Source organism: Natrix helvetica, assembly GCF_964273705.1.
Source record: "Natrix helvetica genome assembly, chromosome: 4".
NCBI classification, from domain to species: domain Eukaryota; kingdom Metazoa; phylum Chordata; class Lepidosauria; order Squamata; family Natricidae; genus Natrix; species Natrix helvetica.
In genome coordinates this window covers 18,910,731-18,923,781 of record NC_138550.1, presented here as the reverse complement: position 1 = coordinate 18,923,781, position 13,051 = coordinate 18,910,731, and the positions used below count along the sequence as shown (strand labels likewise).

The window sequence follows — 13,051 nt, the reverse complement described above, 5'->3', positions numbered from 1 at the left end:
AATAAAGTTATTGTTCTATTCTGTTAGGGTAGATGGATTTTATGGTTACCCATGTTTGTTGTATGGAAAAGACTATTCATCTCTGTACTTCTCTCTCTCTCTCTCTCTTTATGTTGGACAGTTTTCCGTGCTGTATCTCTTAGCCTTTGTGGTCATCATGATTGGCTTTATCATGTATTGCTCCACCCCAACCCGTACTGCAGAGGTTCCCTCAACCACCTTGCCAATGGCAGATAGTACTGGATTTGACAACCTTGCTTTAAAAATTGAGGAGAACCACCTGGAATCCACTGACACTCTGACAACGCAGAGCTACAAAGACGACAGCCAGGCAGAAGACACAACTACAAAATTAACAGCCTTGTGAAATATGAAATTTTAGCTGCTGGAGTTGCTCTGGAGAAATCAGAAACCATCACCAGATGGCACTACGTTATGGTGGACAAGCCGGAGAAATATCAATGATGGAATCTGTGTTCATGACAAAGACTAGAAACATATCACCAAAACAAGGAGGGCTGAGATCCTTACTTGGAACACCAGTATTAATTCTTGTTCACTGAAGATTATTCTTAGAGCTGACAGGTGAATAGAGAAGTAGAGACTACTAGACTGTCTTTCTATCAAAGAAAGCCAGATTATACTCAGAATAAACGTGTGTCTTATTTTGAGTAGTTTCTTATGTTCTAAAACTTATACACGGTCAATGAGGTTAGCAAATAAGAAAATGGAAAGACGGAAAACAAGAAAGAAAAACACAAAACCTAAAATCAGATGGCAGCTAAGATCAGAGAGGCTGGGAACAGAGATCAAGGTTAGTGAAGCATCCTTACTTCCCAGGCTGCTAAACCATGAGGATGGGAAATCTTGCATTTTGGAAGTGTGAATCCTGTAATTGACACTGATCTTTATCCAATTAACATGCAGAGACAATGTATATTGTTCACGTGAATTTAATCGCAACACAATTCTTGAAGACTATTATACTTAGGTTCAGTTGCATTGACTGCTGATGCTAATCAATGAAGAAAAAGCATGACTAATTTTATGACGCGAAAAGATGCATCAAGCCCTTATTCCAGTTGTGTGTGCGTATGCACGCACATATTTGAATTGTACCTGTTCTGTTGGCATAGTGTGCAGCAACCAAACAAGATATTTTTTTTTTTTTTGCAGGAGATAAACTATTTCCTAGATCAATTTCTTTGACAATCTAAAGATACTGTTAACAAGTGGTTTTCCAAATTGTACGAATGTCAGTGTTCCTGAAAACCCCAACTCCAGTGAGGAAGCGTGGAAGCATCCGGTGTTAATATGGCTTCCAAAGCTGACAATGGATGCATGTGTATATATAAACAGAAGGGAGATATTCGTCACCTTGCTAAAGTCTAGTTGCTGAACTATACCTCCCACCATCTCCTACCTTTGACCACACTGGTTGGAGTTGCTGACAGTTGTAGCTCAGCAACGTTTGGAGGGCCCTAAGTTCTCCCACTCCTGATATAAGCAGAATAAAATGGGAACACTGGCCACCATTCCAAATTCATCTCACCAGCAACTCCAGTGAGATAATTTGAGTGCACTCGGTGAAGTAGAAGTAGTACCTTCTACTTCCCTTGAAAAGAGCGATAAGAAACATAAGAAACCTGCTTTTTTTATGGCATTTAAAAAATAATGTGGTGACTCTTAAAAGAATTATTGTCCCACCTCTGGGAAAAGAAAACAAGGAGTCAGGTCCTATTTCAAAGTGGCTTGGGAGAAAACCACAAGGACTTAAGTTCTCTCATTGTCCTCTGTGCATTTTTGTCTTTTTGGAATACAAGCTACTTGAAAAATTCTAGGCAACTGTTCAGAGCAACTGTTCAGATACTTCTTAAAGGTAAAGGTTTCCCCTCTCCACCCATGTCTGACTCTAGACATGCTCATCTCCGTTTCTTGCTCAAGGAAGTCAACGTCTGAATACCATTTCCATGGTCATGTGGCCAGTATCACTATATGCCAAGGAATGCAGAGAACGTTTTCCTCCCCACCGATCTGGTATCTATTTATCTACTCACATTTGCATGCTTTTGAATTGCTAGGTGGGCAGAAGTTGGAGCAAGAACGGGAGCTCACCCCATCGCACAGCACTTGGGTCTCGAACACAGACTGTCAGCATTCTAGCTGATAAACTCAGTGTCTTTAACCTCTGAGCCATTATGTCCCCTTGGTACTTCTTTACCTTATTTATTTGACATCTACCCTATATATCCTTGTGGGAAAAGTAGGTAGCTGGAGCTTTCTACTACCACATTGGGATAGTAAGACCTATCGTATCTCTAATGGAAGACAGAATTAACTTGACTTCTAGGATCATAGGGAAACAATATAGCAATAGCACTTAGACTTATATACCGCTTCACAGTGCTTTACAGCCCTCTAAGTGGTTTACAGTGTCAGCATATTTGACCCCAACAATTTGGGTCCTCATTTTACCCACCTTGGAAAGATGGAAGGCTGAGTCAACCTTGAGCCTGCTGAGATTGGAGCTGCCAAATTGCAGGCAGTCAGTAGAAGTAGCCTGCAGTGCTGCTTTCTAACCCCTGCGCCCCCAAGACTCATAATATGCTGCTTTTGTTTTATTTTGTTTTCTATTTTGGCAACTTTTCTCTAGATTTATATTACTGGCTCAATTTAAAGTTACAGTTTATCAAATATAGTCATTCTGCCCATGAATAAATAGCAAAATTATTTGAGGCTTTTCATCAGCTGTTCACAAAGGAAATGAAATGTATAACTTAGTTTTGCTTAATAGCCACACAATAAAACATTATTCTGAGTTTTCACTCATTTGATTTCATTATTTTACGCTGCCCTTCTTCAGAAGACCACCAATTGATGCCTATGGGGCTCCCTTGTTGCTGCATTTTTTGAGATAAATAAGGTGCAAACTTGGGTTTCCTGCTCTTTTCTGTGCTTGCTACAGCCCTCTTGAATTATATTGAAAAGTATCAGACTCTTGTATTTGAGGAAGCATAAATGCTACAGACCCAACTTTTCTATATTCCCCTTGTGGTCTTCCAAGTAGAGAATGGTTTACATCAAAGGTTAGGCCTGGTAAAAGCTTCTAATTTTCCTGGTAATATTTTGGAAGACATTTTTCATTGTCTTTTTCCAAGATCTTTTCAGTCAAGCCAATAATTTTGGAATTCCAACATGCACCCCATTCATGTATTAACCAGAGCTGATTCTACTTAGCTTCTGAGATCCATTCAGGTCACTATGGCCCAACTATCTGTTGAAGCAAGGGGGGGCAGGGCGCATGCGGGAGATGCATGCACATGTTTGAGGGTGCGGGGATGCCCCCCGGCAGCCTGTTTTTGGTCCAAGGAGGGTGCAGGGAGGCCTACTAGGCCCAAAACAGAGCGCTGGGGTCACATGCGCAGGTGGTGGAGTGGAGCGTGGGGAGAGTATGCACAGATGTGGGGGGCAGAGGGAGCATGGGGGTCACGCGCACATGCACAGGTGGGAGGGGCGCGGGGTGGTGTTGCACGCTTTCGGCACGCGGCAACAAAAAGTTAGCCAACACTGGCCTAGGAAGTAAAAAAGGAAAACCAGGAGTCCGACAGCAATTTACAATACAATAACACAATACAATAGAGTTGGAAGGGACCTTGGAGGTCGTCTAGTCCAACCCCCTGCCTAGGCAGGAAACCCTATACCCTTCCAGACAAATGGCTATCCAACATCTTCTTAAAGACTTCCAGTGTTGGGGCATTCACAACTTCTGGAAGCAAGCTGTTCCACTGATTAATTGTTCTGTCAGGAAAATTCTCCTCAGTTCTAAGTTGCTTCTCTCCTTGATTAGTTTCCTCCCATTGCTTCTTGTTCTACCCTCAGGTGCCTTGGAGAATAGTTTGACTCCCTCTTCTTTGTGGCAACCTCTGAGATATTGGAACACAGCTATCACGTCTCCCCTAGTCCTTCTTTTCATCAAACTAGACATACCCAGTTCTTGCAACCGTTCTTCATATATTTTAGTCTCCAGTCCCCTAATCATCTTTGTTGCTCTTCTCTGCACTCTTTCTAGAGTCTCCACATCTTTTCTACATCGTGGTGACCAAAACTGGATGCAGTATTCCCAGTGTGGCCTTACCAAGGCATTATAAAGCGGTATTAACACTTCACATGATCTTGATTCTATTCCTCTGTTGATGCAGCCTAGAACTATGTTGGCTTTTTGGGCAGCTGCTGCACACTGCTGGCTCATATTTAAATGGTTGTCCACTAGGACTCCAAGATCCCTTTCACAGTTACTACTATTGAGCAAGGTACCACCTATACTGTACCTGTGCATTTCATTTTTTGTTGACTAAATGTAGAACCTTACTCTTTTCACCATTAAATTTCATTTTATTAGATAGTGCCAATGTTCAAGTTTGTCAAGATCCTTCTATATCTTTAGCCTATCTTCTTAACACATTTTGTTAAAAGACATAACGTTTTGGTGAACTGCAGCATGCTTCACCAGAGGCACAGAATGGCTAGATTGATGTAGAATTTGTGGACTTCAGCTTGTCTAGGGAATTCTGGGGGTTGAAGCCCTTAAAGTTGCAGAAGTTGAGAAACATTGTGTTACATTAACATGATCATATATAATTTAGGCCAGGGGTGTCCAACGTTGGCAACTTTAAGGCTTGTGGACGTCAACTCGCATGCTGGCTAAGGAATTCTGGGAGTTGAAGTCGACAAGCCTTGAAGTTGCCAAACCTGGACACCTGGTTAAGTGTTTTCACAAGATAAACATTCATGAGAGTTTTGAGAACCATGTGGTACAATGGTTGAGATATTGGACAAGATCAGGGATGCCCATCTAAGCCCCAGAAGCTCACTGTGTGATTATGAGTCTGTTGCTTGCTCTCAACCCAATCTACTGTACATCATATGATTGCTGTTATGAAGGAAAAATAAGCGAAAGTAAAACGCATATCACCTTTGAGTTCCCGTACAATACAGGATAAAAACAAAGTAGTCCAGGCAGTGAATAAGTTGAAAACCAAGTAAACCTTTAGTCAGAAAATTCTGTCCTTGTAAAAAAAAAAAAAAAATTAGAGACTCGGGGAATCTAATCACATGGAAACTGTTTCATAGAGCAGGGATTGTTAGCACAGAACATTTGTAGACACCCAAATAAAATTCAAATTGGCTTCATCTTGCAAGATTTCATATGAGAAAATAAGAATAGCACCAGGTGAATGAGAAAGTTTGCTAGTGGTATGGCTGAAATCCCAGCCAATTTTGCACTTTGTATTCTATGCTAAGTTCAGAAATTTTTCAAATGTGATGGGGCTGGAAGAAAAGGCACTCGTTGGATAGGTACTAAACATTTTATATTTGCATCTCAAGCCACTAGATGGCATCCAAATAACTTTTTTTTTCAGGCATAGGAAGAATTAGGTTCTCTAGAGTAGGAAAGGCTGCAGAATTTTGAAAGAAAAAAAAGAGATTTTAGCTTAAAATGTAAATATAAGCCCGCAGTCTTGTTTGCACAACACATTTAATCAGGATGGTGAATTGGCCGCGTTTGTACAACATGAGGAAGCTATTTAATTTTAAGTGTGGTTCACAAAAAACCTGGGGGTAACTTTATCATGTATAGACCAATGAAGGCTTAAACTGCTGACTAGGAAAATGATTTTGGCGGCCACAGTTGATTCCGTGAAGCTGTTGACCTATATGTAAAAAAGGCAAATTCTATTGTAATGGTCAGTAGGAAAGGAGGAGAAAAATGATTACCATCAGCTGTTTGAATGAGACATAATATTATCATTGCATTGGAATGCAGTGTTCTTCTAAATACTAGTTTCAGAAGATCCATGAAAGGGAGACTATGTCTCAATGTTCCCTTCTCTAGCACCTGTGAAAAACAAAATTCTGGATTAAGGTTGATCTCCACCACCTGGGCTATCCTATTTTTTTAAGGATTGACTGAAGAAGAATCTCGTTGGACCAAATCAAATGCATATCAAGTACAGCATTTTGTTTCCAAAAACTGCTTATGGAATTTATTTTATTTGTTTCTGGCTTTTGGGTTAAGATCAAGGGATGAGTAGAAGATACATTTATTAAGCAATTATTGTTCTTTTCCTACCAAAGCACTTCCTTTTCCATGTCTTTCCTATATCAACCAAGTTTCCATGGTTATGGATGGATGGACTTGAGCCTAGATCAGGGATGTCCAAACTTGGGAACTTTAAGATTTGTGGTCTTCAACTCCCAGAATTCCCCAGCTGGCTTGGGGAAGTCTACAAGTCTTAAAAGTTCCCAAGTTTGGACACCTCTGGCCTAGATGATCTCAGTCATAATCTGAATCCTTAATTTGGTGTTCTCAACTTTGGCGACTGAAAAATGTGTGGACTTCAACTCCCAGAATTCCCCAGTCAGCATGCTGCAGCTTCATTCATCATGCCACACACTGGTTTTCAGTGAAGATACAAATAGGGTACAGATGTCCTTTTTTCTTTATCTCTGATGATCTTGTCTCTGAGCTTGGAAATTGTATGTGAAACCTTGATAAAAGCATTCTCCTTTAATGAGTTAATTCCCGCTACCTCAAACAGTAGTTATTCCTGGTAGTATATGTCATATATTCAACCATGTCTTCAGAGGGCTATATAGGGGGTGGGATTAAGTCGGTTCGGACTGGTTCAGGTGAACCTGTGGCTATTGACAATCAGCTGGGAGCAAACCAGTTCGCTCCGCTGATCAGGTGGGCCCACCCGCCCCTGCACTATACTTACCTATATCCTCTTAGCTGATTCACGCGACAGAGCAAATTGCCGCGCCTCAGCTGTGTTACTCCCCAGAAGTAACATGGAAGGTAAGTTTTGTTAAAACTGCACATGTACGTGGCGTTCGATCGGGGATCAAAACACGCAATCAGCGAACCAGTTGTTAAATACGGCAGGATCCCACCAGTGGGGCTATAAGAAGTAAAGGTACTGTACACAATAAAAAGAGATGGAACTTCATTCACACGATTGTGTCACCATCTTAACTAATCTGCACCTAACACTATCGTTATATTCTGAGGATTATCAGGGAGAAACTTTCTTTCTCCTGACCAAACAATCTAAGCTTTGCTGTCTCTTTGTCCTCTGGAAAGCAGCCTGTCCCTACTAGGAATCAAGACTACGTTCCACTACAGTGTGCCTCTGATATATGACACCCCCCCCCCCAACATCAATGCAGAATCAAACAAGTTGTTCACAATGTGGAGTTGCTCCTTAAAGGAGGATGGATGGCGCAGTGGTTAAAATGCAGTATTGCAGCCAAATTTTGCCCTCAGCTTGGAGTTTGATCTGATGGGGCTCAAGGTTGATTCAGCCTTCCAAGGTGAGGAAAATGAGGACTGTTTCTGGGGCAATATACAAATAATGCTTATATTGTAAACCATCCAGAGAGTGCTGTAAAGTGCTATGGGGTTGAATATAAATGTTTATATGAAGATAAATGCAACCCGAAGAACTTCAGAAAGCTATTAAAATGAGGCATTATAAATTTCCATCTTCTATAAACAGCAATTTCATGTCTATTCACTTACCCTTGACATGAAATTGTTTGTATCTTGGAATCCAAGCTTCCCAACAAATATTGGAGAAGTCTGCCACTCAAAATATATGTTTCAAAGATGCCTTAGCAATTTATGGGTCAGTTAATGAAAAAGAGCTGCATTTTACACTACAATTTATAACAGTTTACAGTTCTGTTATTGTGCCATACAGAGCTGAAACCATTACGATGATTATAGCCATCTTTAGCAAAAATATAGTTGCATTAAGTTTAATTGAATGTGACACTCTCTGGGATGGATCTTTGACATGAACCTTGACAAACTCCTGAAGTAAAATAATAGTGCTACAATTATGACTGAATATGATGCTATCTGAATATCCACCAGTGATGTTATTGTACTCTTTTTACTGTCAATTTACTTTTTGAAGGAGTGGCTCTCTTAATAGGCTACGTAACTCTACAGTTCAATCCTTGTTAGCTTTTTGAAGCAAACATTATCCTATACAAACTAATTTTGTGTCATATTGCTTGAATTATCCCTTCAAAAAATTAAATTAGTGTTCCTTACTCTCAACAACTTTAAGATGCGTGGACTCCCAGAATTCCTCAGTTGCTTAGTTTGAGAAACTCTGGTATATATCAGAATTCCCCATGTTGTCCTAATTTCCAGGCATATATTATATGTTCACCAACAAATTTATGTCATTCTTAACAAATTAGAACATCCTGTTGGCCACGCGAGCCACCAAAGGGCTCCAAATGGGAGAAGTAGAGGAGTACGAAGATGACACTGAAGAAGAAATTCAATGATTGTTATGTATTCAGCAGCTTAGCCCCGGGAGAAATTAAAAATATGACTTTAGTATCTCTGTAAATTAAAAAGAATACTTTTCAGGTGGGTGCTGATCCACCTGAAGGATCTATACACATATCCTGGATGAGGATAGTAACAACTTGCAAGAACTTCATAAATTGTGGGCTATGTAATGTTGGGGAGAAGAACTGAGAATAGATCAGAGGGTAAGGTGATAACTGTATGGTCTTTTTATGCCACTTTTCTCCTCCATGTCTACTCTTTAATAAATTATTCTTCTAGATCCCCATAGTTCTCACACAGGTAAGTACAATGTTATCAGAGGTGGGTTCCTACCGGTTCAGACTGGTTCGGCTGAACCGATAGTAACTTGGCGGACTGGTTTGCTGGAACCCACAGCAACCCAGGCCTGCCATTCCCCCAAACTGGTTTTGCCGGCGGTGCCGTAAGTGAGGCCATCTTGTTTTTTGCTTCTGCGCATGCGCAGAGCAAGTTTAGGGGTACTGCACCCCTGAGTGAACTGGCAGTAGTGGCTGCCGGAACCCACCCCTGAATGTTATGTATCGACATGTTCAAGTTTTCATCTTGTCAGAGGTCGAAACTGGTACGAAAGGAAAGAACGAGTGTTGTTTTAGTCTTAAAATGAACTAAGATGGTTTTCTGTGGAGGTATGATGTTTGCAGGAACTTCTGTAACTTGACCGACTTATGTTTTCCTCAGCTAAGAATAGGCCATTCTAGGCATCTTGCCACATGCCAGGATTGGCCACCATTTAAGAGAATAAAATCCTACGCATTCTGCAGGAGGGAGGAGATGGGGTATTACTTAAACAGTTCTGTAAGCAATCTCCCTTACTCCTGTTTTAGGTTTCAGATATTGACAAGAAAAATAATTAATTAAAACGCCAGTCTAAAGATAGCCCTGCAAAAGTCCCGGGTTGGGTCTGTCTCCCCTGATGTGACTCCCATATGGCTGTGAGCTATATGTGAATTATGCAACTGCAGATCATGTGAACATGTCGCCTTCTCTGGCATCCGTCTTCTGATTGAATGGTAAAGTTTGGTCGATCTTTTCGATCCTTGGCCTGCGGTAGCACATTTCCACATTGGTGACATGCACGTCGTAGTTCCTGCCTTGCGGTGCTTCTAAAACATTGGAAACTATAGGGCTGTGATGGCAAACCTATGACACGCGTGCCAGAGGTGGCACACAGAGCACTCTCTGTGGGCATGCGCACAGTCTCCAGCTGCTCTTCTGGTTTCTGGCACACACATCCATTTTCCGGCCTACTTTTCAGTCTGTTTTTTGGGGCATTTGTGACCGCTTTTCAGGGGCATTTTAGGCCATTTTTGGGCATGGTTTCAGGCCATTTTTGACTCCAGAAATGGCCAAAAACAGCCTGAAAACAGCCCGCAAAATGGCCCAAAACAGGCTATTTTTCAGGCCATTTTCCAGCTATTTTGGGGCTAAAAACACCCCGAAAAATGACATGAAAACAGCCTGAAAAATGACCAAAAAAACAGACATGCACACCAGCCAGCTGGTGTGCATGGCTGTTCAGATTTCTGGCGCTCCGGCCACACACGCATGGACACACATTCCAGTTTGGGCACTCGGTGCCAAAAAGCATAGCTGCTATAGGTGATATAAAAAGAGGTGGTATTAAAAATCCCTGTCCTAAGGATCTTTTTACTGAATGTTTTGGAAATTGAAAAGTGCTGGGGTGTGAATAATCAGGGAAAGGATTGCAATGCAGGCACTTCCTGTGTTGGCCTACATCTTCTGAGATTACACAAGATGATGGGAGCTTCAAATGTTCCATCTGTGATAGTTACTTGAGAAAGGAACCAAAGCTGTTTTTATAGACGCTTGCCATTAAGTAGTTGTGCAGCCACTTTGCATTATCCATTAGTTTTAGCTTCAATGGTATAAAATGGCATTGTGTGACACTGGGCAGCCTTGCCGTTTACTCAACAGGAAATAAGAAACAATAATATTGTAGTCCAAATAAAGGGCCTGCAGAGGGCTAGCGGCTGTCAAACAATGAAAGGAACAACTTTGTAGGGCAAACAGGTTTTCCACATCTCTCTCAGATGGCAACCATAGAGGGATACCACTGCACTAGCGCTCTCCTTGTTAGGTTTAAAAAAACACAACTGGATTATATTTAATACTAGCTGGATACCCATGCTTCGCTACGAAACTATTTGATTGAGCTTGATAAATTGACATTTAAAGCTTGAAAATTAATGAGTAGTTAAGGTTGAGGATGCTGTACATTACCCTGTGGAGTTCTTGCACACTCTCCACCCACCAGGATTACCACCTCATGTCCTCTACCTCACGGCTGGTGCTTCAATCATGCTGTTACGCAATCTAAGCCCTCCGAAACTCTGCAATGGCACCAGGCTTCAGGTGAAGACTCTGTACAAACACGTAATCGAAGCCACAATTTTCACAGGCATCAATCAGGGAGAAACTGTTTTCATCCCCTGAATTCCTTTGATCCCATCAGACTACCACTTCGAGTTCAAACATCTACAATTTCTTGTTAAGGTGTGCTACGCTATCACCATCAATAAGGCACAGGGACAGACTTTGAAAGTGGCTGGTGTGCATCTAAGGAGTGACTGTTTCTCCCATGGCCAGTTGTATGGGGCATGCTCCAGAGTCAGTTCACCTGACAGCCTGGTCATCCTCCAGTCAGAGAGCAAAACCAGCAATATTGTTTAGAGGGTAGTCCTGAGCAATTCATCTGAGGGAGGAATTGAATATGCAAGTCATTAGCCTGGTTACGTAGACCAAAAAGCTAGGGGTGCTGGTGGCATTTCCCCCTCTTTTCCACAGTAGAAGGAACAGATTCACCTGAACTGAGGAGGTTGGTGTAAGAAGCCAGTTGGGGCTGGGACACTATGCAGGAGAAATTAGGTTCACATCCCGTTGGCTCAGTGGTGGTCGGTGAGTGAAACTCATAAGGGAATATCTCTCCTGTTGGATCGGGTAATGGAAAGGCACACTCAGGCTAAAGGCAGCAACAGCTCTTTATTGTAACAGAACAAGTATGTACAATCCAGCGAAGGTTCAGTCTGACAGCAACCCTTTTATAGGGAGCTGTCAGACCTTTCGACCAATGAGATTAAACCTCTGTTCCTGCCGGAACAGAGGACCTTGGTGGAAACCATTATAACAGTTGCTAGTATCTAACATATCCTGTCGCCTCGAGTTCTAACACAGTTCCATAGATGGAAGGCATAGACATTTTGGTGAGGAACCCCAGACTACTCCTGAGTGAAGGAGTGGAACGTCTTCCAGTTTGAATTGAGGTAACGGAATGTGAGGCAATTGGCAGTTGGAACAGAGTTCTTTTCAGGTGGGGAGGGGGAGTAGAATGTCTAATTACTTAGCATCAGAGTGTGTTCATATATAAAAATACTGTATAAGAAATACTAATGATCTAATGGTCATTTTGAAAATTCCTTTCTTAGCGAGCATCTAGAAGCCAAGAGGAACGTACGTGCCAAATTTCAAGTTTGTAGGCTTTACAGTTCTGGAGATTTCATGATGAGTGAGTGGATTTGGCTTTTATATAGAGAGAGATTAACTGAGAGAGTCCAAAGACAGCCAGTCTACTCTAAGCTATGGTTCTGGTAGAGAACAGATGCTCACCTGTCGCCTCTCTAGAGCCTCCCTTTATCCTCCATCAACTGCTTGAACAAGCCCTTGTAGTTTTCTTGTCAAGATTTCAGAAGTGGCTTGCCATTGCCGCCTTCTTCCTAGGGCTGAGAGGAAGTTACTCACCCATCAACTGACTTTGTGCCTAAGACAGGACTAGAACGTTCTAGCCATTTCTAGCCTGTCCCTTTAACCACTACACCAAATGGCTCTCTACCAAACATTCTAGGTAGCAATTTTTAATCCTTTTATTATTTTATTAGAAGTTTGTGAATATCATATTAGGAATGATTTAAGCGACTCAGGAATATAATATTGGCTGCTTTTCAGGAGTTTCTGTTGACTTCATCTGTGCTTGGGATGGGGGGAGTAATCAGCTGGTCCAGAATGCGGCCGCGCGGGTTGTCATGGGGGTACCTAGGTGCTCCGATGTTACACCCCTTTTAGGCGGCCTGCACTGGTTGCCGGTTGTTTTCCGGGTGCGATTCAAGGTATTAATTATGACCTTTAAAGCGCTCCATAGCTTAGGCCCAGGGTACCTGCGAGACCACCTACTGCCACCAGTAGCCTCCCACCGTCCAGTACGATCCCACAGAGTTGGCCTCTTCAGGATGCCGTCGGCCAGACAGTGTCAGCTGGTGACCCCGAGGGGGAGAGCCTTCTCTGTGGGAGCGCCTTCCCTCTGGAATGAGCTGTCCCTGGAGCTTCACATAATCCCTGACCTCCGGTCCTTCCGACGCGCCCTAAAAAGTTGGCTTTTCCAGCAAGCCGGCCTGGCCTGTTAATTTAACTTATTTTAAATGTATTGTCTTTTAAATTCGGTTTGTTTTTTTGGATATGTATTTAATTTTTTTTTAACTTTTGGGATGTGTGTTTTTTTAATCTTGTACGCCACCCTGAATCCTTTTGGAGAAGGGCGGCATATAAATCCAAATAAATAAATAAATAAACAAACAATTTGAACCCCACCCCAAAAACTCCTCTCTTCCTGAAACTTCACCCCACTCAGTT

At 42.0% G+C, this 13,051-nt stretch overlaps 1 protein-coding gene across 1 annotated transcript in view; it reads left to right on the top strand.

The window, feature by feature from the left end:
• The window catches only part of SLC35F2 (solute carrier family 35 member F2), a 41,449-nt gene extending 38,624 nt beyond the window's left edge, over positions 1–2,825 (top strand). Inside the window, exon 8 of the mRNA XM_081952913.1 lies at positions 122–2,825. Within this exon, the coding sequence (XP_081809039.1) occupies positions 122–367 (246 nt within the window). The 3' untranslated portion in view covers positions 368–2,825. The remainder of the gene's footprint in view (positions 1–121) is intronic.
• Positions 2,826–13,051: the final 10,226 nt, after the last annotated feature.